Consider the following 25,944-nt stretch of genomic DNA (forward strand, 5'->3'; position numbering starts at 1 on the left):
CACAATGCTTACATTTTCTTTACAGACAAGCTACACCTCTAAACAAAATTATGGATTGTTTTTGTATTATTTACGAATGTTAACACACAACATCCCACAATGGCAAACACAATATTCCAAACCTTAGATACAGTCTCAAATCAGAATCAGAATCAGAATCAGAAACAGGTTTATTGCCAAAGAATGAATGTTTTCACAAACAAACGAGGAATTTTTTTTGGTGGAAGGTGCAACATTTGGACATGACAAACAACAATCAACGCAAGGAGGGAGGAGGAGTGGGAGGAAGAGGGAGGAGGAGGAAGAGGAAGGAGCGGGAAGAAGGAGGAGAGAGGAAGGTGGAAGAAGAGGTGGTAGTCCTGGGGGTGACAGTCAGTCAGTCCCGGGTCCATTGATGAGCCCGACCGCCGGAAAAAGCTATTGGTGTGGCGGAGGTCGTGGTCATGATGGACGCAGCCTCCTCCCGAGGAGGGACTCGAACAGGAGTGACCAGGGTGGGAGGGTCGGCGACAATCTTTCTGGCCCGCTTCAGTGACCTGGAAGTGAACAGGACCTGGAGGGAAGGCAGATTGCAGCCGATAACCCTCTCGGCCGAGCGGATGATGCTCTGCAGCCTGCGCTTGTCTTTGGCTGTGGCTGCAGGGTGCCAGACGGTGATGGAGGAGCAGATGATGGACTCAACGATGGCCGTAGAACTGTACCATCATCTTCCCTGGCAGGTTGAATTTCCTCAGCTGCCTCAGGAAGAACATCCTCTGCTGGGCCTTCTTGGAGATGGAGCCGATGTTCAGCTCCCACTTGAGGTCCTGGGAGATGATGGAGCCCAGGAAGCGGTAGGACTCCACAGCGACGGGGAGTCACACAGGATGAGAGGGCGGGTGGGGCTGCATTCCTCCTGAAATCCACAACCATCTCCACTGTCTTCAGAGCGTTGAGCTCCAGGTTGTTCTGGCTGCACCAGGTCACCAGGTGGTCAGTCTCCCACCTGTAGGCGGTCTCGTCCCGCCAGAGATGAGTCCAATGAGGGTGGTGTCATCCGCGAACTTTAGGAGCTTGACGGACTGGTGACTGGAGGTGCAGCTGTTGGTGTACAGGAGAACAGCAGAGGGGAGAGAACACAGCCTTGGGGAACCCGTGCTGGTGGTCCGGGAGCCTGAGACGTGTTTCCCCAGCCTCACGTGCTGCTTCCTGTCGGTCAGGAAGTCTGTGATCCACCTGCAGGTGGAGTCGGGCACGTGCAGCTGGGAGAGCTTGTCCTGCAACAGGGACGGGATGATGGAATTGAAGGCAGAGCTGAAGTCCACAAACAGGATCCTGGCGTGAGTTCCTCGGGAGTCCAGATGCTGGAGGATGTAGTGAAGGGCCATGTTGACTGCATCGCCTGCAGACCTGTTGGCTCTGTAGGCGAACTGCAGGGGTCCAGGAGTGGGTCGGTGATGGTCTTGAGGTGTGACAGGACCAGCGTTCAAGGACTTCATGACCACAGAGGTCAGGGCGACAGGCCTGTAGTCATTGAGTCCTGTGATCTTGGGTTTTTGGGACGGGATGATGGTGGAGGCCTTGAAGCAGGCTGGAACGTGCATGTCTCCAGGGAGGTGTTGAAGATGTCGGTGAACACCGAGACAGCTGGTCCGCACAGTGCTTCAGGGTGGAGGGGAGACGGAGTCCGGCCCGCTGCTTTATGGGGTTCTGCTTGTTAAACAGCCTGTTGACTGCTCTCTCCAGGATGACGAGGGGCGTCGCTGAGTTGATGGAGGGTGCTCCAGAGGTGTGAGCCCCTGATGGGCTGGGGGAGGGTGGGCTGATGGTCTGTGGCTTGTTGGTGGGGCTGTGGGGGATGGTCTCAGGACTGCTCCATTGTCTTTCAAAGCGGCAGTAGAACTCATTTAGCTCGTCTGCCAGAAGCACATTGTTCATGGAGTGGGGTGATTTGGGCTTGGTTGGTGATCTGCCTGAGCCCTCTCCAGACAGAAGCAGAGTCGTTTGCTGAGAGCTGCTGTTGCAGTTTCTCAGAGTACAGTCGTTAGCATCTCTCACCGCCTTGCTAAACCTGTATTTGGACTCTGTGTACAGGTCCTTGTCCCCACTCCTGAATGCCTGGTCCTTCTGCAGTCTTAGCTTCCTGAGCTCCGCTGTGAACCAGGGTTTGTCGTTGTTATAACTCACCCTGGAGCTGGATGGAATACAGCTGTCCTCACAGAAGCTGATGTAGGAAGTTACAGCCTCTGTGTACTCATCCAGGCTGTTGGTAGCAGTCCTGAAGACATCCCAGTCAGTACAGTCAAAGCACGCCCGTAGATCCTCCAGAGCCTCACTGGTCCACTTCTTGAACTTCCTCACCACAGGTTTGCAGAGCTTTAGTCTCTGCCTGTATGAGGAATCAGATGAACCATGACGTGGTCAGAGTTTCCCAGTGCAGCTCGAGGGACGGCGTGATAGGCCCTGCTGATTGTTGTGTAGCAGTGGTCCAGAATGCTCTTCTCTGGTAGGGCATTTAATTAACTGTCTATATTTAGGAGTTCGTGGCTGAGGTTTCCTTTGTTAAAATCCCGAGTACAATAACTAAAGAGTCCGGAAGGTCCGCTCCACACGCCGTATCTGTTCAGCGAGTGTCTGTTGTGCCTCGTGCACGTTCCCTCGGCGGCATGTAAACTCCGCCAGGATGAATGAAGCGAACTCACGTGGGAGTAGAAGGGTTTGCAGTGAATGATAAAGATTCCAGGTCCGCGAACAGTGCTGTAGAATCACCGTTACGTCGTTGCACCAGCCGTTGTTGAGGTAAAAGCAGATTCCTCCACCCTTTTTTTACCGGAGAGCTCCGTGTCTCGTCCGCTCGAACAGCTGGAAGCCAGCGAGCTGGAGCGCAGAGTCTGGTATCGAGCCACTAAGCCATGATTCCGTGAAACACAGAACGGAGGATGAGGAGAAGTCTCTGTCTCTCCCACCAGCAGCTGGAGTTCGCCCAGTTTGTTGCACAGTGAGCGGACGTTGAGAGAAATATGCCCGCAGCGCTGTACGAGATCCCGCTTCCGTGGCATAAGCGCCTCCGAACGCTTTCCTCTCCGCCGGCGTTTCACCACGTGGGCGAAGGTGAGCACACCTTTTACAAAAATGTCCAGTAACTCCACAGAAGTTAAAAACGTTGGAAGTAAATCCGCTGGAGTTGTTCCCCTGATGTTCAAGAGCTCTTCTCTGGTGAAAGAGCTCTGGGAATCCCAGCAGAAAACAGTATTTAAAACGAAAACAATAAAAAACATCGCGCACCAACACACCGAGGCGACCTTTCGCGGCGCCATCAGATCAACATCTGTTCTGCAATGATATCAGTTCTAAAACAATATATCTCAGCTGATAATAAACAAACAATTGATTCCCCATCTCCTCCTGATGGTAGGTAAGTTTGGAATGTTTTTGAGAAATATGTTTTAGCAAGTTTTGGATTAGAATTAAAGTTTTGATGACAGGTTGAGATGTTGTTCACACAGACACCGCCTACATTGACTAACCGAATGTTGTTCTATTGCAGCCGTTGCCCCAAAACATAGTTTATTTGTAAAAATAAAAAGATAAAAAAATAAACAGTTTGGATTGAACTTTTTTAAAGGAACAATAGTTCCTCCCTTTTTATCTGGGCTTGTTGCCGTTGTTTTTTTGTTCAGAATGCTCTTGTGTGTTTCTTGGATATTTTGTTCACTGTAAGCAATACTGTAAAATGTTTTCTGTTCCATCATACTGTAAACAGTATTTATACTGTACTTCCTGTAGTAAACAGTAAAGAGAAAAAAACTGATTTGGTTTTTACTGGAATGCTTTTGAATGTGAACATTACATGTGGACATACAGTTCCCAACCAAGAAATGTAGTTTAAAAACAATGGATTACATGTTTTGCATGCAAATACCTGAAAAACTGAAACATAAAAGTCTATGCAGTTTTTGTAATGTCAGCAATAGCCAGTGTTTTGAAACCTGGTGTACTTTGACTGACTGGAAGGAGCTTGTGAAGTGAAAACAAGAGTTATTCTTTGACAGAATAATTTCATTTTGAGTCAGATTTCCAGTGTTTTGGTAAAGTTAGTGTCTGCAGAAAAAGATGTGTTCTATTCTGAAATGAAGAGTTAGTATATATTCAACAAAATGTGCTTTTGACAAGAAAATTATACATTTGGCCAATTGTGCTTTGTAGGTGTGAGTCTGTGTTAAGAGTTTAGAAAAAGTATCTGAAGTATGGGTAAGCGCTTGTTAGCGATTGAAAAAAACTGTAAAGGAAATTCAAACTACTTCCAGAGAAGTACTCTCTCACACGTCATTATCTGTGATTTCAGATGCTCGTATTTCTGGCTGTTAATGTGCTGCAAGCTGCTTTAAAGGTGAACTGCTGGTTAGCGTGAACTCTCTCTCACACATTGTTAAAAGCTCGTATGGAAACGGGGGCGATTTTGCAGACACAGCTACACTGTACATGCACAACTTGTGTCTTTACTGCTGGTTTCTCTTGCGTTCATACACATTTACCGGTGCTCCATCTGCATTCTGCCCCTGTGCTCTCTTGTGGAGGAAGAGGTGAGGGAGGACAGGAGACGGAGGCTGTCAGGTCCGAGTCTCTAGTTAAAGGTGTCGCGGTCGTGTTTCCTCGCCTTTCCCAGCCTCCCCAGCAAATATAGCAACGAGCACCACAAGGGGGAATCATGGGCTTGGCTACCGTGTTTTCTTTGGCATCGTGAAAAGTGGAACGGAAGGAATTTAATCTTTTGATCTGTGTTTATTGTCTCCGGGGTCCCACAGATGAAATAACAAGGGAGAGTATTTGTTAGATTCTGCGCTGTTTGTTGTTTGTGTGCCAGTTTGCAACTTTTCCTCTTTGACTTCTATGTCCTTAATGAGAAAGTGTTTCTCCATCAACTCATACCACAGTTAGAGAAACCCAATAGGGCGCCAATTCTCATTTTGACTATGAAGAACTCATTTCAAATTTCTGTCCTCCAGTGACTTTAACATGATTTTATTTGACGAATTCCATGCCTTTTTATGCTGATTCTGTTGGACGATCTAAAGGGAAAACACATCTTCAAGCAAAAAAAGAAAAGTGATTTAAAGCTTAACCTCATAAAATCACATACATTACAGGGGAGTCGGAGGCTACAGAGAGCGCAGTTACTGCTATCTGCTACTCTGATAAGCTCTGCTAGTTTCCTGTCTGTGCCACTGTAGTCTATCTTTTTGTTTTTCTTCTCTATGATGTAAGATCCCCCGTCAGTTAGGGTTCCACTCGCTGTCTCGCTTGAGCTGTAATTAGCTCAACAACTGACACATTTCTTTGTTGTAGCCTAATATTTTCTATTTTAAGTTAAGATAATATGAGGAACATATTTAGACACTGTTTTGATTTTGTATGGTATAGCGATGGCAAGGATGTCTTGTAACTTGTAGACTTAGATTAGTTCTAATTGGTACGACCACATCTACTGTATAGCAGTTTCATATTAATGGAAGCGTAAGCATGTTTTTTAAATATCTGTGCAAAACAACAAATCCCATCAGGCATCATGGCCATGGGAATCTGCAAGCTGATGATGTAATGTGATCAAGATGTTCCGCTGTTCATATTTCCAGAAAAGACTCCAGACATTACAGTTTTTTTCAGGCGCTACCAAGCGTTTGTCCAATCAGTGGTCACATTTTCAAAACTCTAAACACAATTAGTGTTTTGTGGCCATACCATTCACACATTTCATGTCGTTTTTAAACAAAATGCAGTCAGTGAACACATTTTCACAATGCTTACATTTTCTTTACAGACAAGCTACACCTCTAAACAAAATTATGGATTGTTTTTGTATTATTTACGAATGTTAACACACAACATCCCACAATGGCAAACACAATATTCCAAACCTTAGATACAGTCTCAAAACCTGTTCTGCAATGATATCAGTTATAAAACAATATATCTCAGCTGATAATAAACAAACAATTGATTCCCCATCTCCTCCTGATGGTAGGTAAGTTTGGAATGTTTTTGAGAAATATGTTTTAGCAAGTTTTGGATTAGAATTTAAGTTTTGATGACAGGTTGAGATGTTGTTCACACAGACACCGCCTACATTGACTCACCGAATGTTGTTCTATTGCAGCCGTTGTCCCAAAACATAGTTTATTTGTAAAAATAAAAAAATAAACAGTTTGGATTGAACTTTTTTAAAGGAACAATAGTTCCCCCCCCCCCTTTTTATCTGGACTTGTTGCCGTTGGTTTTTTGTTCAGAATGCTCTTGTGTGTTTCTTGGATATTTTGTTCACTGTAAGCAATACTGTAAAACGTTTTCTGTTCCATCATACTGTAAACAGTATTTATACTGTACTTCCTGTAGTAAACAGTAAAGAGAAAAAAACTGATTTGGTTTTTACTGGAATGCTTTTGAATGTGAACATTACATGTGGACATACAGTTCCCAACCAAGAAATGTAGTTTAAAAACAATGGATTACATGTTTTGCATGCAAATACCTGAAAAACTGAAACATAAAAGTCTATGCAGTTTTTGTAATGTCAGCAATAGCCAGTGTTTTGCAACCTGGTGTACTTTGACTGACTGGAAGGACCTTATGAAGTGAAAACAAGAGTTATTCTTTGACAGAATAATTTCATTTTGAGTCAGATTTCCAGTGTTTTGGTAAAGTTAGTGTCTGCAGAAAAAGATGTGTTCTATTCTGAAATGAAGAGTTCGTATATATTTAACAAAATGTGCTTTTGTCAAGAAAATTATACATTTGGCCAATTGTGCTTTGTAGGTGTGAGTCTGTGTTAAGAGTTTAGAAAAAGTATCTGAAGTATGGGTAAGCGCTTGTTAGCGATTGAAAAAAACTGTAAAGGAAATTCAAACTACTTCCAGAGAAGTACTCTCTCACACGTCATTATCTGTGATTTCAGATGCTCGTATTTCTGGCTGTTAATGTGCTGCAAGCTGCTTTAAAGGTGAACTGCTGGTTAGCGTGAACTCTCTCTCACACATTGTTAAAAGCTCGTATGGAAACGGGGGCGATTTTGCAGACACAGCTACACTGTACATGCACAACTTGTGTCTTTACTGCTGGTTTCTCTTGCGTTCATACACATTTACCGGTGCTCCATCTGCATTCTGCCCCTGTGCTCTCTTGTGGAGGAAGAGGTGAGGGAGGACAGGAGACGGAGGCTGTCAGGTCCGAGTCTCTAGTTAAAGGTGTCGCGGTCGTGTTTCCTCGCCTTTCCCAGCCTCCCCAGCAAATATAGCAACGAGCACCACAAGGGGGAATCATGGGCTTGGCTACCGTGTTTTCTTTGGCATCGTGAAAAGTGGAACGGAAGGAATTTAATCTTTTGATCTGTGTTTATTGTCTCCGGGGTCCCACAGATGAAATAACAAGGGAGAGTATTTGTTAGATTCTGCGCTGTTTGTTGTTTGTGTGCCAGTTTGCAACTTTTCCTCTTTGACTTCTATGTCCTTAATGAGAAAGTGTTTCTCCATCAACTCATACCACAGTTAGAGAAACCCAATAGGGCGCCAATTCTCATTTTGACTATGAAGAACTCATTTCAAATTTCTGTCCTCCAGTGACTTTAACATGATTTTATTTGTCGAACTATCTCTCTATCCATATCTACAAATAGGAAATGTAAACACGATGGATTTGCAAAATGATGAAGGGACTGCCCCCCAAATCTCCTTGGTAGTTCAGTATTCAAGCCAGATGGAGGAAATGCTAATGCTGAAGTCAAAGCGCTCCGTTGATGTGAGTCCTTACGGCTCATGAGGGCTGCTGCCCGCTAAATGGCTGAAAGAGAGGATGAAGATAAGTTTACTGCTTGTTGACCTTTAATCAGTCCGCTTTTACCTACATTTGACTTTTTGACAATGCGTTATTCTTCTGCATACAAAACATAAGCTCATTGCAAGATCGATTATCTTTGCAGGTCATGCTTGGGCCAGCAACCCAGGTAGAAATTAAACTACGACCACGGTTCTGTAATCGCCATCCTACAACACAAGCTAGCACAAAAATGCAATAGTCTCCTTTAATATTTTCCATATTAACATTTTAGTATTAACATATTCTGCAGCTGGTGCTGGGGCGTATGGAGGACTTAAAATGACTTAAGTATAAATAAATAAATGCATGAATAAATACAAGAATAAATAAATACTTAAATAAATGTATAAATAAATAAATACAGCAATAAATAAATAAATGCTTAAATAAATGTATAAATAAATAAATAAATACAAGAATAAATGTATAAATACAGAAATAAATACAGAAATGTATAAATATAAGTTATAACTCAACAGGACATCATTAAATAAATGTATTTCTACATTTCTGTATTTCTTCATTTATTTATATCTCTATTTATGTGTCCACACGTATTTCTTCATTTATTTATGTGTGACATTTACGTGTCCGTATATTCAAATGAGCTACGGGTCCGAACCTCATTGTTGAACAGGATTGGTCAAGTCAGGGAGCAAGACAGAAGCAATCGATCCCTAGCACTTGGACCTGTAGACGAACAGTGTTTATTATGCATTCTTGTCTGTACATTCTAAATACTACTGTTATTGAGTCACGGAATGTAATTTAAGGATGTTTTCAGCCGAGAAGTTAGTAGTTTAAGCATCAAATATGTGGTCGGTTTATCGAGATTCAGCCTAATAAGGATATGCGACGGAGATTTGAGGTCCTGCTCGCGGGACCTCTGAGCTCCGGGCGCTCAGCGCTGTGCGGCCGCCGAGAGAAGCCTGATCTCGGCAGGACTTTTTGAAATGCTCCGCTGGCTCTGACGTCTCCGTAGCGGCTAAACATGAGATATAATTAGGTTTTGTAGGATCTAAAGAGCACAAAGAGTTTATTATTTATTAAAAGATAACGTTACGTCAATTTGACTGAGGGTTAAGATTAATAACTTCATATTGTAGCGACCCTGGGTCAGGAAAGCTACGAGACGTTGTATAGTTATTACCGTTTATTCGTAACCTACGCCAAACAACAGTGAACACCGCAACACATTCTACTCCACTGTAAAGTATTTTACAGTGAATAATTGGAGTAAATTCATGAGCAAGAACAGTTGATGTGGTGACGTCACAAGACCAGAAAGACCGTCCTGCGTCCTCGAGTCTGGACTCCCAAGACCAGATTCCAAGAAAACACGAGTCTGTACTCAGTGCACTTGGAATTGATAAAGGGCTGAAGTCAAAAAGCTGTCTCGGCTAACTTCTGCTAGCGGTTAGCTGAGCGAGCCAACTTCAGCTTCATGTGCCAGGCAGAAGTAGTAGAGCACAACACACCAGGTGCATCACACTCCTGTGACCAATCATGCTTTAGACAGAGGTTCGGACCGCCCCAGATCATTTGAATATACGGACACGTAAATGTCACACATAAATAAATGAAGAAATACGTGTGGACACGTAAATAGATAAATAAATAAATGAAGAAATACAGAAATGTAGAGATATATTTATTTAATGATGTCCTGTTGATTTATAACTTATATTTATTAATTCCTATATTTATTTATTTATTTATACATTTATTTAAGAATTTATTTATTTATACATTTATTTAAGCATTTATTTATTTATTCCTATATTTATTCATGCATTCATTTATTTATTTATTTATACTTAAGTCATTTTGAGTCCTCCATAGGGGCGACCATATCTCTCTGCAGAGCAGCACGAGTAAGCCATACATCAGCAACACGCAGCAGGATTGCTCACACTAACTCACACACTGTACATCCTGAACACGCTGCAGCCCGGCTCCATCGAGCAGATCGTAACAAAAGCACATCATCAATGCGACACCCTTGCAGGCTCTGTAGTGCAAACTGAATGTCAGACAGACACAGTAGCCATGACAAGGCAGTCAACAGCTCTTTGATCCAAGGACGGAGCAGATTTCACACAACAGTGGGGCAGTGGAAACTGTTGAGGGAAAAATTGGGCCTCCATCTGTAAGAGGAGCTCCTCGCATGGAGCCAGAGAGGGCTGGTGAGAAACACAGTGGCAGAGAGAGAGGAGTGAGAGTGGAGGGCGTAACCATATCTGAAAGTGTGGTGAACCACACACACATTCATTGGCCGACATCACCTCTTGTGGCGAGAGCACTTGAAAATGAAAAGACGGATGCGAGCAGCAAAACCAATTCAAGCTTTTTTCTCTCTTTTTCTCTCCACACGGTCCAGACTGAAATAACAGCTGTTTGACGGATTAGCATTATGTTTGGTTCCGACATGTATGGTCCCCAGAGGATAATCCCTGCTGAATTATCCAATGGCACCACCAGCAGGTTCAAATGTTCACTTATCAAGCGACATATCTCTAAAAGCAATTAAACTGAATACAATAATTGATGTTTTCATCCAGACTAATTACTCCAGTGCCCCAAATTCATCAGACCGAAATTAAAAGTCGTCCAACACTTTGGTTAATGACCAAAAACGTGCAGTAGTAAATATCAGCCCACAAGCCCGACGAGTACTTTCCTGCTGATTAGCTCATGTTAGCATGCTAACGTGCTGAACCAAGATGGTAAACATAAATAGACTAATTTAGACTTCTGTGGAAAAGCTTGTGGAGAGTTGGTTTGTGTATATCGCAGAGATAAAATATACAACTGCGCACAATCCGCTGCAGTTCTATGTATGGCCGCCTTGCACAGAACACATCGGCGCTCAGCCGCAGGAGCATGAATCTGGCATTCGCCTTCCATTGTTGCAATGTTCTTGAAAACCACTTCTGCAAAAATCACTCAAATACAATAATTGTTTTGCTGTCAAGCTTTGATTTGTTTTTAATTGCTCCCACAATATCATGTTTATTATTCGGTCTTTAACACCATGACCGAATGTATGGAGGCATTTTATTTCCCTGCTAGTGTTCATCAGAAAAAAGCAGACAGAAGTCAGAATCTACTAAATCACGCAAGATAAGAGGGATGCAGCTCGGTGGCCTTCTTGGTCATTTTTTTCCAAATAAGAAGATGGCTGTGGGTTTAAATGGTATAACCTCATGCATTTCCAGTTCCACCATCATGTAGTCCTGTCGGCACAGTAAAAAGTCATGAGTTATTTAGTGCACCAAAGACTAAAGACAGTGTTGTTAGAGTAGCAAGTATATATTGCTTTATCTCCTTCCTATTCACCTGTTTTTCTTCTTGTTGTTCTTCAGAAACACATCACTAATCAGTCAGTAAAAGATTTTGCAAAACATATTTTTTGGTTGTGAACATGCTCCCCAAGACAGCTCCCTAAAGACGATCGGAGCTGCAGATTCAGGTGATGCTTTTCTGCTGGTTCCTCTCGACGAGCCCTTTCACGTTGTCAGGCTGTCGTTTGATACGTCGGTATTTTACAGATTATTCCAGCTCTAAAGAGACAGTGTGTAGCATTTAAGGGATCTATCATAGGGAACATAATATACATAACTAGAATGGGCACTCGGTAGAGCGCATACCTTCGCATATCACAAGATTGGGCATTGAATTATGAACATTTTGGCATTAGTTGCATGCCAATTGGACAAAAATGTATCGTGCTATGGTAAAAAAAGAGTTTGACCTTTCCATGACCTTGACCTTGACCTTTGACCCGATTGATCCCAAAATCTAATCAAATGGTCCCCGGAAAATAACCAATCATCCCACCAAATTTCATGCGATTCAAGAAAATGTTGACCTGTTCATGACCTTTGACCTTGACCTTTGACCCGATCGATCCCAAAATCTAGTCAACTGGTCCCCGGATAATAAACAATCATCCCACCAAATTTCATGCGATTCGGTTCAATACTTTTTGAGTTCTGCGAAAGATTTTGACCTGTTCATGACCTTTGACCTTTGACCCGATCGATCCCAAAATCTAATCAACTGGTCCCCAGATAATAAACAATCATCCCACCAAATTTCATGCGATTCGGTTCAATACTTTTTGAGTTCTGCGAAAGATTTTGACCTGTTCATGACCTTTGACCCGATCGATCCCAAAATCTAATCAACTGGTCCCCGGATAATAAACAATCATCCCACCAAATTTCATGCGATTCGGTTCAATACTTTTTGAGATTTGCGAATAACACGCATACAAATAAATAAATAAATAAATAAATAAATAAATACACGGCGATCAAAACATAACCTTCCGGCATTTTCAATGCGAAGGTAACTATGTTTTCACGCGTGTGAAAACTGCCGTAACATGAGCTGCAGAGTGCAACACTGTGGTACCGCGAGCCGGCGACTGACTTCAGTTGCTCCTGAAGTGTAGTTATTGTAATCAGGATGACCTCTGAGTGAGGCCAATAGACTTACAACAGCTTTCCACTCGTCGGGTCATGTTACCCCATTCTATGAAAGGGAGGAGTAAGCGGAGGGGCGTTCAGCTGGTCGCTATCTGCCACCACAAAGCGAGATGCCATCGCATCTTCCTCACTGTCCCCCCAGTTCTGTGAAAGTCAATTGTGTGTAGCTGGGTCATTGTGTATGTGCAGATTATTATTATTTTGAAACACTTCCGGTAAGACTTATGTGGTTTGAACTGTCTGACCAGCTCGCTGACCCTGCTGTGCTTAATTAAAGCCCTTTCACTCGCATGGCTGCAACAGTCAGATCATTGTTGTTGAAACTGACCAGGATAAAAAGACAAAGAATAAACAAAATACAAATAAGAACGCACCGGGTGGCGTGGGAGACAGCAGGTGCTAATTGAAACCATCTTGCAGAAAGCACAGAATGACACTTCGACACAGCTGCCGCATTTTTTTTCTTTTTCCTGGGCTTATTCAGCTCCAAATGGTACGAGTCATCCACTCGACAGGCTGACTAATCGCTCCACACAGGCTTGGATGAAGGCGCGTGGATCAACTAGGCCAATTAGCCAGGCACTGAGACGCCTAGTGATGAGAAGAGTCACGCCCCCCTTCTCAGCCGAGTGCCATTAATCAGCAATAAAGGGGCTGAAGCTACACTACAGTGTACTGACTGCTTTACTACGTACAATGCTCATGTTTTCTGGCTCAATCCTCTTGACCTCAATACAGCTTGACGGTGTTTCTCTGGGGCTCTGTTGTTTTCATGCTACGAAAATACATTTTCTGGATGGCTTAAGAAAAGGGCAGAGAATGAGCGGTTGAGCCAGTGTGTGAGAGTGTGTTTTCAAGTCTGCATTCTTGAAGAGGCCGTGTCTGCATGTGTAAGTGTCCAATCCGTGAGTTCTCGCCAACATCTGTACATTATGTGTGCATCTGGATGAGGGCAGTATGTGCATGTGTGCTGTACATGTGTGCGCCTCTTGGTGAGAGTTGTCCAGTCTGCTCTTGTCTACTTGGTGCAGTAAACTTGGCCTGAGCTGACCCTGGATCAGCTCTTCTGACTCAAAATCAGAAAACACAAATTCAAGTTCAGTTCATCAAAATCTACTTAATTTCCCCTTACCACCTTTTATAATTTCTTTCAATTTTGTATTTGTCCTTTTCTCCATCTTCCGTTTGTTCTGCCTGTTAACACCGAATAAAGAACTTGTATCTCTGACTCGGCTACCTGCGTTTATCATCTGTTGTTATTCGCAAATTACCAAGCGATGCTTATGCTTGAAAAACTCTTTGATGATTCATCTTAATTTCGGTATTGTTTTCGCTCATCTCACTGCAGGAGGATGTGTAAGTCTCCCCACACAGGGGAAGCAACATGATTCACTACTACTACATTATTTCACTGTGATTCAGCTCCACTAAATTGCTGAAAGAAAAATGTCAGGTGTAGTTTTTAAAGGTGAGGTCTTTGGGCCTTTTAGCTGCTTGCAAAATGTATTAGATTCAGACTTCCTGTTTGTACATCTGATGCGGTCGTCTCTGATCAGCAGAGGATCGTCGATATATTTAGTGAAAACACCACAAACTACCAGGTATAATATTCCTGTTCAGGTTGAGAATAAATTAATTATTATTTTATTCCCAGCTAAAGGGAGTTCTTGTATGAGTATCTTTCTATGCACATACACACCCGCTCTTGGAAAGTGACATGTGAGGGGACCCTTTAGTATAAAGTTAGCTCTTTCAAGACTTTTGAAATGTTGCTGGTGCTTTTTTCATAGGTTTTTGGGTCGGGTCAATTATGTTGACAGAAACTTTGAAGGCCATTTTAAAAACATCAGTCAGCCACAATGAGCATTGGATCCTGTAAAAACATTAGTCTCTGAGCATTGCTTCTAAAATAAAGACCATTATCTGCCATCAGAGATATTTCTGTCTGTGTCTCATGGTCTCATGGTTGGTCTCCTGGTGTGATATGCCTCTTATTTTATGATAAAACCATAAAAATGTTTATGAGATCCTCATCAACAAAGTAACACAGGTAGAGATCCGACTAAAACAACATTTAAGACCTGCTGTAGCGGAGACAAAGTTTGTATAGCATTTGTAAATCTGCTCACTCACTGAATAGTGGCACAATAGAATTTTTTTTTCTTCTGTCTCTGTGTTTTAACATGAACGAAAAAAAGACGAGAAACATTAGCAAAGTGGTACAAATTAGCAAAAACAAGGACTGTGTTATTTATGTTTAAAAATGTCTTGAGACAAATTTAGCCTCAACTTCCCCAAACAAATTAGTCTAGGACATACAGTGCCGCAGGAGAGGAAGATGCTCTGATGGTGATGAGCGATATCAGCTTGTCCCCAGGCATCAGACTGGGACTTGGCTGTGACTTTTGCATTTTGCCTTTTGCCTGCCCTTTGTGCATGTAGTCTGTGCACATGTGTGTATATATATATATATATATATATTACATTTATATATATTATATATATATATTATATAAATATATATAAATACATATACAGTATATATATAATATATATATATAGATATATTATATATATATATATCATATATTATATATAATATATGATATATATATATAAATATATATATACAGTATATATCTCAGCCTTTGCTATTACATCCTGCTGATAGGCGGTCTATTGTACAGTCTAATTTGGTCCTGTCTGTTTGCAGCAGTGTCAGCCTGAGAGCCTCTGTCTGGACCACAGCTAACAAGACTCATTACATTACTACCACAGTGACACCTGATACACAGGCACAGGGGGCTCTGAGCCAGACCACTGCAGGTGATACATCACTGACTGGACGTGTGAGTGTATGAGTGTGTGTATGTGTGTGTATGTGTGTGAGTGTGTGTGAGAAGATGAGGAGACAAGGGAACCAGACAGTGTACACTGAACGTGTACCTGCTGCTGGTGTGTTCGTCTTGTCGGACATAAATAGTGAATGAACGTGTTTTTGTGTGTAAAATTAGTGTTTGTGTGCATTTATGTGCAAAAGCATAAATGTGTATGCATATTGCATGTGAATGTGTATACCTGAGCATCTGTGTGTGTCGGCGTCTGTGTTCGGAGACATATTTAATTCATGAGGCAGTATCATCATTTCCCCCGTGTGACTCAGAGATATTTGGAAGCCAAACACTCCCACATGTGGCTCGGAATAATCGATCCAGTCCCCCTGTGGACATTTCTTAAAACAAACACTATTAGTCGGCTACTGCAAAGACGGTGGGGCTGTGTGTGTACGTGTGTGTCTGTGTGCGTCATGCCTGATGCATGTATCTATTTGTATGTCTAACTAGCGTGCCTATTTGTCTGCATAATTAATTTCAGGGGTGTAAGGCAGCTAATGAGGTGGACAATAATGAGTTATTATTGAAACAACAATGATGAGTCCGCAGCCAAGCTAGCAAGTCTGGGGCTTTGAGCTAAATGCTAACACCAGCATGCTTACAAGCTCACAAAATGCAGATGTTTGCTATGTTTACCATCTCCATTTAGCTTGTTGACATGCTAACATTGTATTATTAGCACCGAACACAAAGTGTTCGTGCACAGGGGGGTCGGAATGGCATTAGCTAGTCATGGTTAACCGTTGATACCCGGAGAGGTTGAACATCTGTGTGAGCTAATATTAGCAGAGAACAGAATAGTGGGGCGGGACTTTAGCACAAACTGGATGTGCCTTACAGTTCTTAGAGGCATTGTATACGTCTGTTTAATGTTTTTACTGTATGACAAGTGAGAAATACAAACATGCTGGAAAAAAACATGCGTCTCAACTGTCTGTGTCTGCTTTCTAGACATGCATAGTCAAACCCAGATCTCAGGAGACAAGGAGCCAAGGTGATAACTGTCAGGAGACATGACATACATCAGGGTATTGTGGTGATGGAGATAATTGTGAGATACAAACAGAGCTCTAGAGAAGTTTTGCTAATTCTGTGTGCCCTTAATGAGACATGAGCAGGTAGATTACGTCCTGTTGCTTTCTGTTCTCATCGATCTCTTCCTATCTGTTCATGGCTGCTCTATCCATTCCCCCATTGACTTCTCTGCTTCTCTTTTCTTGTAACGTAGTCTATCCGTGCTCTTTGTGTCCAGCTTTATTGTTACTTTCAAGGTCACATATTCACTGTTATGCCTGTGTCGGTGTCCCCACTGCATGTCTTTGTCCTCTCTGTGTCTATAGCATGCATAATTGAATGTATGTGCTGAAATTGAGTTTCCAGGCCTTTGTTGTCGTGGCAGCTCTGTTCGTTTATGTTGCTTGCATGTGGTAATTAGAGCCCAAACCGTTGTTTTACTTCAGAAGGGCACCCTGTGCAGAAACGTTGTCAGAATCAAAACAACCCAAACAGGAAGAGTCTGTAAGAAAGTCAGACTCTGCAGAGCTCGCTCCATACCGGTCCCCACTAAAGGCATATTTGGTATGCATCTGTAACATACGACTGTTTCTACTCTCTGACTGGCCAAACTGTCACAGAGTCACTTCAGACGTGGCCATCGATGTCCACCGCTCTCAAGAGAGAGCTGGTGGTCGTGTGTCATGGGACCCGCTGCTCAGGCAATCTCAGATCTGACACTCACCACAATGGCAGCAGTTCAGAGACCTCCGGGAGAGATATCAGACATGGATGAAGTCCTGGTTATTCTTCGACGGTGATACCGACATGGATTGTGTTGAGAGATACATTTTTAGACGCACAGTACGGACGAGGGGAGTTAAGGGATACACTGCAGCTTGTGGTAAATTATTTAACCTGTTATTATTATTGCAGCTGGATGTTATTGGTGAGGAAACATGAAATGAATAGCACTATTATGGACATAAACAGACACGAATAGAGGTGAAATTTGCTCTTTCTATTTGCTTTTTAGCTCCAAGTCCAGATTCAATCATCCATGTGACCAGAGCGGTAAACAACAAGAATAGTTTCTCTTTTATGTCCATCAAAATTCGAGAAGAACTTGACACGGGCCGGTGTACTGCTCTCTGGTGTCTAGCATGCAGTACTTCTCTTGGCCCATTGTATGGTTCTCTCTCATTCAGCACTGATACAGGAAGAGCTGTTCACTCATCATTCGTGCTCACATGCATGTTTCCCTGAGATCTGAGATTGTTTTTGATCGGTATATTTATAGTGTCCATCGACCAGGTGTAGAGCTGTGTCGAGGAAATATCCTCCAGCACCGTGGGGTTCAGTACACACTGTTCCAGCCCTGGCCGGAATCAAACCTAAAAATAACTAAGAAGAAAATACACCTCCCTCACCCTCTCAATCCTCTCCTCTTCTTTCGTTCTCTGTCGTTTTTCTTGCCTGGAATGACAAACAATTTACAGAAAGACCGCAGAGCCATAACAAGGGGGGAAACAGAGCGTTCAACACAACGAGCAGCCTGGTTCTAAGTGCACAGCAAGAAGAGCGGCGCAATGAATAATGTGTGCGTAGTTTCCATGATGGTAAAGAATTGAAAAAATATATTTATACTAACAAACAAAATAAAGTTCAAATGCTGCCACCGCTGGCATTGACATGGTGGGAGGAATGAAGAGTCTTAGTTCATCCATATTTATTTATTAGAGTTTGTGACTCATAACTCTCAGCTACAGTACTTCTGTGCCATATTTTGTCTGTTTTGTCCACTGGTCGTGAGTGGTCGGCTCGCCTGCTACCTGCAGCGAGTGGAAGTAGAGCGCCACTGTGCACCCCGCGTTCGCACTCTTGTTAAATTGATGGGATTGGTAATAATAAAATGGGGGTATTGTTCCATTTTTAACAGCAGGGGATTGCGATGGTTTTCTAGTATCGGTATACCGTGCAACACCAATGTCTTCATAGGAACACCAAACCCCTTGTGGATGTCTTGCCTCCCTTTCAACTTAATCAATCGTCACACACTTTCTCCTGTGGGTCTCGGATCAAAGCTCAGCTCTCTTTGTGTTGCGGTACCCTCTGGGGGTCTGGATCCATTCAGTGTGTCTGGAAGGTCTTGACAAGCTTTTCCTCTTGACAACAGCAGAGCATCATTTTATTAACAGTGGCTCGGTTGATTCCCAATTTCACCAGATGAGCCGGGGCTAAATCCCCACTTTAAAGGATCAGTGGTTGAGAGATAGGGATGTGGAAGGAGAGGTGGAGAAATGCCACCATGGTGCGTATGGCAGGGGGAGAACATGCCACCAAATGCCCACGGAGAGAGACACACGTAGAGTATAATGCTCTCTTTGCTGTCCGCACACACACCCTCACAAGAAAGGGTTTGTGTTGTGTAAGCTGCTTTGTAATACCAAAGCCTATTATCTCTGTGCTTATGTAATTAGGCTGGTGAAACAAAGCCCATAGTAATTCATCATAATATCCCTGACGATACAGTATGCCACAGTGTCAACTCTGCTCCTGCTGCTTCACAGCGCTCTCTGTGAGAGGACTTGGAAACACCTCTTAGCACCAGTTCCCTTGACAGATTCTTGTGCCTGAGTCATACTGAAGATGAATTATAGTGGCTTTAAAATCACACATATAAAACCCTCCAAACACAATTAAGTACTCTTCCAGGTCTCTTTGCATGTGTCTCTTCCCCTTGTTGTCTTTAATCGTCAGAGACTGTGAAGAAAGCTTTAAATTAATGTTTGTATCACTGTGTTTGTTTGTGTGTGTGTGTTTGTGTGTGTGGTTGTGTTTGAAAGTTGACACAAGGGATTATAGTCAGAGAAACAATCTCTCTGTCTTGTGATAACTAGGTTAGCCTGCCTGTCACACACATGCATGCACACACATGCGCGCACACACACATACGCACACACACACACACACACACACACACACACACACACACACACACACACACACACACTTTCACTATACACAGCTTAATGGCACTTCTTCACCTGTGACTGAGATCAGTGACATGTCAGTCTGCTCAGCTCCACACTGCAGCACCAGCAGACACTCGAGCTGGTCTGAGATCAGCTCTAAACACAGGCGGCGATGGACGAGTGGGTGTGTAGCTGCTGAGGGTGCTAATAGAAGATGTCAGTACACCCGCGATTCACAAATTCTAAGTAGGCTGGGGAGAAAAAGAGAAACCCAATGGTTGCACTCAGAGTTGATCCTGTTGAGTTAAACTGAAACCAGGAAGATGAAAATAAACGCCGGCGATTTCATGCGTAAGAAACCGTTGCTATTTCATTGTGTTGAGAGCAGAGTGGGCAGGATGTGGGCCGGGAGGATTGAAAGTTTGACTGTGGGGCGAGTCGGAGGTGGATGTGGAGCGGGAATCAAATTTTCTGAGGTCAATACCACAACAACCGTTTATTTACCGGTGACAGATGAAAAAAGATGATTTTGGAAGGAAATCGAGTGATTTAAACACAGGATTTTATTATTCAGGATGATCAAAGATGATTCCCCCAAGTCAGTAGGATCTGAGACATCTTCAGGGGTGTACAACATTTCATGACAATCCATGGAATAACTTTTGAGGTTTTTCAGTCTGAATCTAATTGGACTGAGCAACATTGTTATCCAGGAGGGTCAACTAACCCCCCCGTGCTGAACATTCTCTACTGCCGAGTTCCTAGAAATTCCCTTCATCACCTTTAGACCTGAGTAAAACATACCTATTTTTTGCCGTTCTGTGTATTATAGAAATGAGAAATGGCACATATGATCACTTCAGAGCAGAGAGTAGAGATAAATCACTCTGGGTTGCTATTTTGCTGAGCTTTTCATCCCTCCTCTCCCTATCTGCTTTGTTTCCTTATTACTGCGAGAGATGAATTCATCCAGTACGCTGCCACTGGCTCAGCACCACACCAGTGGAAAGGGAGTATCCACCTCCGACACACATATACAGGGAGAAATGCTGTAATGAGTGTAATGGTTGGATTATGATTAGGAGGAAAGAAACAATCATCGTGGTGAAAATATGCCCTCAAATTAATGAGGATTTATCTATCCATCTAAAAAGTATCTATTCATCCAGATACAGTACAGCATGGACGGTCGAAACCCCTGCTGTTCCTTCACACATTCCCTTTGTTCGACTGATGGCCGTCAGATTGTCTGGCAACTGTGACGTAGCTGGCAGAGTTGGAGACAAAAAACACACAGATACAATGGTGGGAGAGCACAAAAGTGCACACCAACAAGCGGGTGGCTTGACAATGAGCGAAGCAGACAGATTGTGTGAGAATGAAAAAGAAAAAGAGAGATTGAGGTATTTGGAACAATGGCGAGGGATAAAATACAGTTGGGTACAAGGGCGGCCCTAGCACATTTGGAGCTCTAGGCGAGCTTCACTCGTGGCGCCCCCCCCCCAAAAAACGATTTTGCACGAAATAAATATATATATAATTTATATAACCGCCTCTGTAAAATCCTTAAAGAACGATGTGACAGGGGGTAGGACAACTTTCAATGATAAGGTACATCTTTTCTTCTTAATTCCACTAAAGTGCCCGGGGCAATTCACGCATTTCTCTTCTTCTTCCTTTCTTTTCTTCTTAAATTCCGCCCCGGATGGCTTTTGCCTCTTCATTATTTCGTTCTTCAAAGTTCTTGAACACACACACTCTAACCAAACGCCTCACTGTGCTTGCATGTTCTGATAACACCAAGGAGGTACGTACCCCTTCCGTTTTCGATTTTTGGCTCATTTTACCCTAATGTTAGATTTATTTTTTAAATGTAAAAATATTGGTTGGAGATATAGATGGGGGCGCAAAAAAAAACTGCCCTACCGCCTGTAGGAAAAGCCGCCCCTGGTTGGGTACACAGAGTGAGGGTTGGAGAGGGAGGCAGCTTGTCACCGATGTTCACGCTTTTGCTTCTCCCTCCTGGTCTGCGCCAATGTCCAATCGTCACTGACGTGAGAGTCAGGTGTCATGTCGGCCGCGTCACGCCGAGGGATCCTTTTGGTCGAGGCGGATCCCAGTGCGGTGGGAGACGATGATGCAATCGGCATCAGCCAATCAGACTGTGAAGAATGTTCGGTTGATGGAAGACTGTTCAGGCTGGATATGGTGCCATCTCGTGTGGGTGTGAGTGTGGGAGCGCGCATGCATGCGCGGACTGTTTGTCTGTCTGCATTTGTTTGTGTGTCCATACAAAAGAGGCGTGTCAAACTCACTTTGAGGTCGAGTGGCGTTGATTTACATGCACGGCCTCTCGCTTACTGCCTTTTGCTTTCTATTCTATTTTCTATAGTATTTGTCAGACAACAAAACGCCACATAAAATCAGAATATCATACCTCTTGTGTGTTTACATTTTATTCCCTTGAGAGACATTTGGTGGTGGAATGCACTTTATTTTTTTGCATGTTTTTTTGCGTGTTGTTTTGTCATAAATCCATTCTGTAAAACTGTCCTCTCTCTCTTTTTCTCCCAGTGTGCTGTTTTGTGGTCCACAAACGGTGCCATGAGTTCGTCACATTTTCCTGTCCTGGAGCCGACAAGGGTCCCGACACGGACGTGAGTTTTTGCTTTCTCTTTAAATAAACGTAACACAGCCAACAACAACGTTTGGGTTGTATTTGCTATACAAGACAGTACGGCATGCTCTAGGAGAAGAGAAACAATTCTTAATATGTTTCCAAAAAGCTGGGATTAACATTATTTATGAACTACATTTTAAAGACCGTTCACTAAGGAAAACCACGCCAGCAGTGATACATGTTTACAGTTAGTTTATTGTGAAATAAATGAATGAAGGGTTGATTATGTCTGGAACGAGAAGGGTCGTGAAGAGCGGGTTGGAGGGGTGCTATTGGAGACTGCTGACGTCTGGTGGTTAGAGGGAACGGCGGGGGTGGAGACTCGTGGGTGGGGGTTGTCTCTTCTGAAGCTCTGGCGGTGCAGAGTCCCCCGTTGTTCCCGTAGTCCTGTAGTAGAGAAATGGGAAGACAAGAACGGGGTCGGGAGGGAGGGATGTCGCCGCTGAGACGAAGAGGGCGTGAATAGGTGTGACGTGTTTAAGTACCGTCGGCTCGAATGATTGGCTGAATGAGGGCGTGGTCTCCTCCCGAACTATGTTCTGTAAAACCTCCTTTCACTAAGGAAAACCACGCCAGCAGTGATACATGTTTACAGTTAGTTTATTGTGAAATAAATGAATGAAGGGTTGATTATGTCTGGAACGAGAAGGGTCGTGAAGAGCGGGTTGGAGGGGTGCTATTGGAGACTGCTGACGTCTGGTGGTTAGAGGGAACGGCGGGGGTGGAGACTCGTGGGTGGGGGTTGTCTCTTCTGAAGCTCTGGCGGTGCAGAGTCCCCAAAAGATGGCTTAATGGAAAGCGTGCATGCCCGTTACGAGTGTTAGATAGGAGCGGGTATCGGAGAGGACAGTGAGGGAGGACCGTGGCCAAGCATCTGAGTTGAGGCAGACAAAGTTGTTGCTCTTGCAGAGTTTAGGGTTATGGATGATGTGTCGGCGTGACGGAGATGTCGGGCGTGGTCGAAGCGGTAAACTGGAGGATGCGGGAGGCCGGAAGCCAGGAGACGATCGAATCTAATACTTGGCTGTGCAGCAAGCGCTAGCCTGAGCTGCAGTGTGGCTGTGTTGGGAACTGAAGTGGGAGGCAGACTGTTTCGTGTGCAGTTGGTTCGTCTTTATGGAGCCCGCTGCTGCGTGGCTATGTGTTTGTGGGTTGAGGCTGATGCAGAGCCCCAAAAGAGTGGATGTCTCTTTCTACGACGCGACGAGATTACTATGCGTTAGATGCGTATGATGAAAACATTCCTGTTATTGGGACAGTCAGAGACTGATGACGATAAGACTACTGATAGCGCAGGGTCGGATGGTAGAATAATGGTAGTGGGGTGAGGAAGGTAGAGGCCTTTGTAGTAGCGATTCGACGGCTAGTGAAGGTAGTGGTGGATGGCAGGATCACGGTACGGGTGTGAGCAGGATCCTTGAAGACCTGTGTGGCGAACAGGCGACGGGTTCAGGCAAGGTTAGTAGGGTGCACTTATGAAAGCGATAAGGCTGAAGTGTAGGTAGCGGGTGTATTTGCGATCCATGAAACCTGTGGAGCGAGAAAGTACGAAGACAGAATCGGCGAGGTTAGTAGTTGGTGTGCGGGTTGAGGAAGGAAGACGTTATCCTCGCCGCTCAACTGGGATAGGAAGGAGGGGTGCGAGGAAGGAGGAAGTTACCGTGATTTGAGTACGACCGGGAGAGGATGACCGTGGGGTCAGGGTTCGGGTGCAACCGCAGTCCGAGGAAACCTGTGAAACGAACGAAGCAACGAGGACAGGATCAGGAGAGGTTAGTAGTGTACATTAGTTTATGCAGGTGGGATATGGGGTGCGGGTGGTGTGATGGAAGGATAGAGGGTAGAGGGTGAAGGGTTGAAAAGGATGTGGGGATTAGGGTAGAGGTAGTCGGGATTAGGGTAGGGGGATGTAGGGATTAGGGTAGGGGTAAAGGGATGAGAGGATGTGAGGATTAGGGTCGAGGGGGAAGGGATGTAGAGATTCGGGTAGGGGTGAATGGATGGGGTGGTGGTCGAGGCATGATGGTAGAAGAGCCGCGATGGCTGTCTGGTCGGGAGTCGGAGGCTGGTGCGTATGAGTTGGTCTTCCTGCACGAGGAACCGAAAGGGAGTCAGTGGTCAGGTTTTGACCCCTTGGACGGAAGGCTCGGATGTTATGTCGACGCTATTTTTTGAATAGATTGCAACGGTGCTGGACCGTTCGTGTATGCCTCGGAATGGCTCCGGCGTGCCGACAGGTGGAACATTGGAGCGAGAGAGGAGGCCCGAGCGGTGGGCGGCCATGTCTGACCGGCTGCAGGAGCAGCGACAACGCCAAGCGCCTTGCGGTCTCCGACGAGAAACAACTCTATTTCAGGCGCTCCTCTGGCGTATCCGCCGATGGCTGTGCTGACTCGGCCCCTGCACTCTCCAGAGAGTGAGGGGTGCGAGGAAGGAGGAAGTTACTCGCGATTTTGAGTACGACTGGGAGAGGATGACCAGTGGGATCAGGGTTCTGATGGAACCGCGGTACAAGAAAACGAGGAAGCAACGAGGACAGAAAGAGGGTCGAGGGGGAAGGGATGTAGGGATTAGGGTCGGGGTGAAGGGATGAAGGGCAGAGGGATCGAGACATTAAGAGACGGGGTCGAAGGATGGAGGAGATGTAGGGTAAGGGGTGGTGGTCGAGGCATGAAGGTAGAGGAGCCGCGATGGCTGTCCGGTTGGGAGTCGGAGGCTGGTGCGTATGAGTTGGTCTTCCTGCACGAGGAACCGAAAGTGAGTCACTGGTCAAGTTTTGAAGCTGTGTCTGAATAGATTGCGACGGTGCTGGACCGTTCGTGTATGCCTCGGAATGGCTCCGGCGTGCTGAAAGTTGGAACATTTGGAGCGAGAGGGGCCCGAGCAGTGGGCGGTCATGTCTGACCGGCTGCAGGAGCAGCAACAACGCAAGGCGCGTTGCGGTCTCCGACGAGAAACGACTCTATTTCGGGAGCTCCTCTGGTGTCTCCACCGATGGCTGTGCTGACCTCGGCCCCCGTACCTCCAGAGAGTGAGGGGGGAATGCAGCGGGGGGGGGGGGGGGAATCGAGGTGGCCGAAGCCTCCCCGGACCTATCCGCCATGGTCCTTGCGATCAGCGCGAACTTCACTACGACGACCTCCTCCTCTGGTGGCGGCGGCAGCTGCAGCGTCTCAAGCCTGGTTCGGGAGCGGACGGGAGCAGCGGCGTCGGCGGGGCGTTCAGGGAGCTGTTCGAGGCCTGTCGTAACGGAGACATATCCAGAGTAAAGAGTCTCGTCAATTCGGTGAACGTAAACGCGAAAGACATGGCTGGAAGTAAGATATACTTTTTTCCTGAGGAGGAAGGTCCGCTGGCAAGTTGCTGCTGCGCTTCCTCCGCTGTTGGACTTGTTTTGTTGTTGTTGTTTTGTTTTTGTTTTGTTCTGTTTTAATTTTGTTTCGATCTGCTTTTGTCTTTTATTCTGTATTATTGTATTGTAAGGTGACCTTGGGTGACTTAAAAGGCGCCTCCAAATGAAATGTGATATTATTATTATTAATGGTTGCGAGGGCTGCGTCAGCATTGGTGGTGACGGGATCAGTGTGGATGTGTTGGCGGTGAAGTTTGGCCAAGAAATTGCGAGGTGAAATGTCTCTGGTACAGAGGCAGCTTGAAATGGGGTGGGATACGACCTGGTGAAGATGGCTGGGTTTCTCCACCCTGATGCGTCGTGACGTCATCGCAGCTGCGACTGACGCGGCGGAGGGATACCCGGAAGTGCTCCGCTGGAGATCGAGAGTTGGCTTTGCCGGTCCGTAAACGTATTGGAAAAGTTTTGTTTTTTCCTTAGACTGATGATTTTGGGTTCGATGGTTGCGGTCTTCGGTTGGGGGACTGTGCGCTCGCGTAGAGGGATTTGTAGACGCCGATGGAATGGTGAGATGAGGTGGTGGGGGGCGTGGCGGGCGCCGAAGTCGGGAGCTCCGGCGGGATGAATTGTGGCGCGGGGATCGTGGATGGCCGAAGCAGCCGATGATGCTGGCGACGAAGCGTGGGAAGTGAAGGAGGAGATTACGAAGCTT

The 25,944-nt window shown here is 44.8% G+C and overlaps 1 protein-coding gene across 2 annotated transcripts in view; it reads left to right on the plus strand.

Moving 5' to 3' along the window:
• The window catches only part of prkcab (protein kinase C, alpha, b), a 95,241-nt gene that overhangs the window by 13,833 nt on the left and 55,464 nt on the right, over positions 1-25,944 (plus strand). For both annotated transcript variants that reach the window (XM_056407526.1, XM_056407528.1), the window contains exon 3: positions 21,775-21,857. In XM_056407526.1, the coding sequence (XP_056263501.1) occupies positions 21,775-21,857 (83 nt within the window). The remainder of the gene's footprint in view (positions 1-21,774; positions 21,858-25,944) is intronic.

The sequence above is a fragment of the Pseudoliparis swirei genome, chromosome 23, assembly GCF_029220125.1.
Source record: "Pseudoliparis swirei isolate HS2019 ecotype Mariana Trench chromosome 23, NWPU_hadal_v1, whole genome shotgun sequence".
NCBI classification, from domain to species: Eukaryota; Metazoa; Chordata; class Actinopteri; order Perciformes; family Liparidae; genus Pseudoliparis; species Pseudoliparis swirei.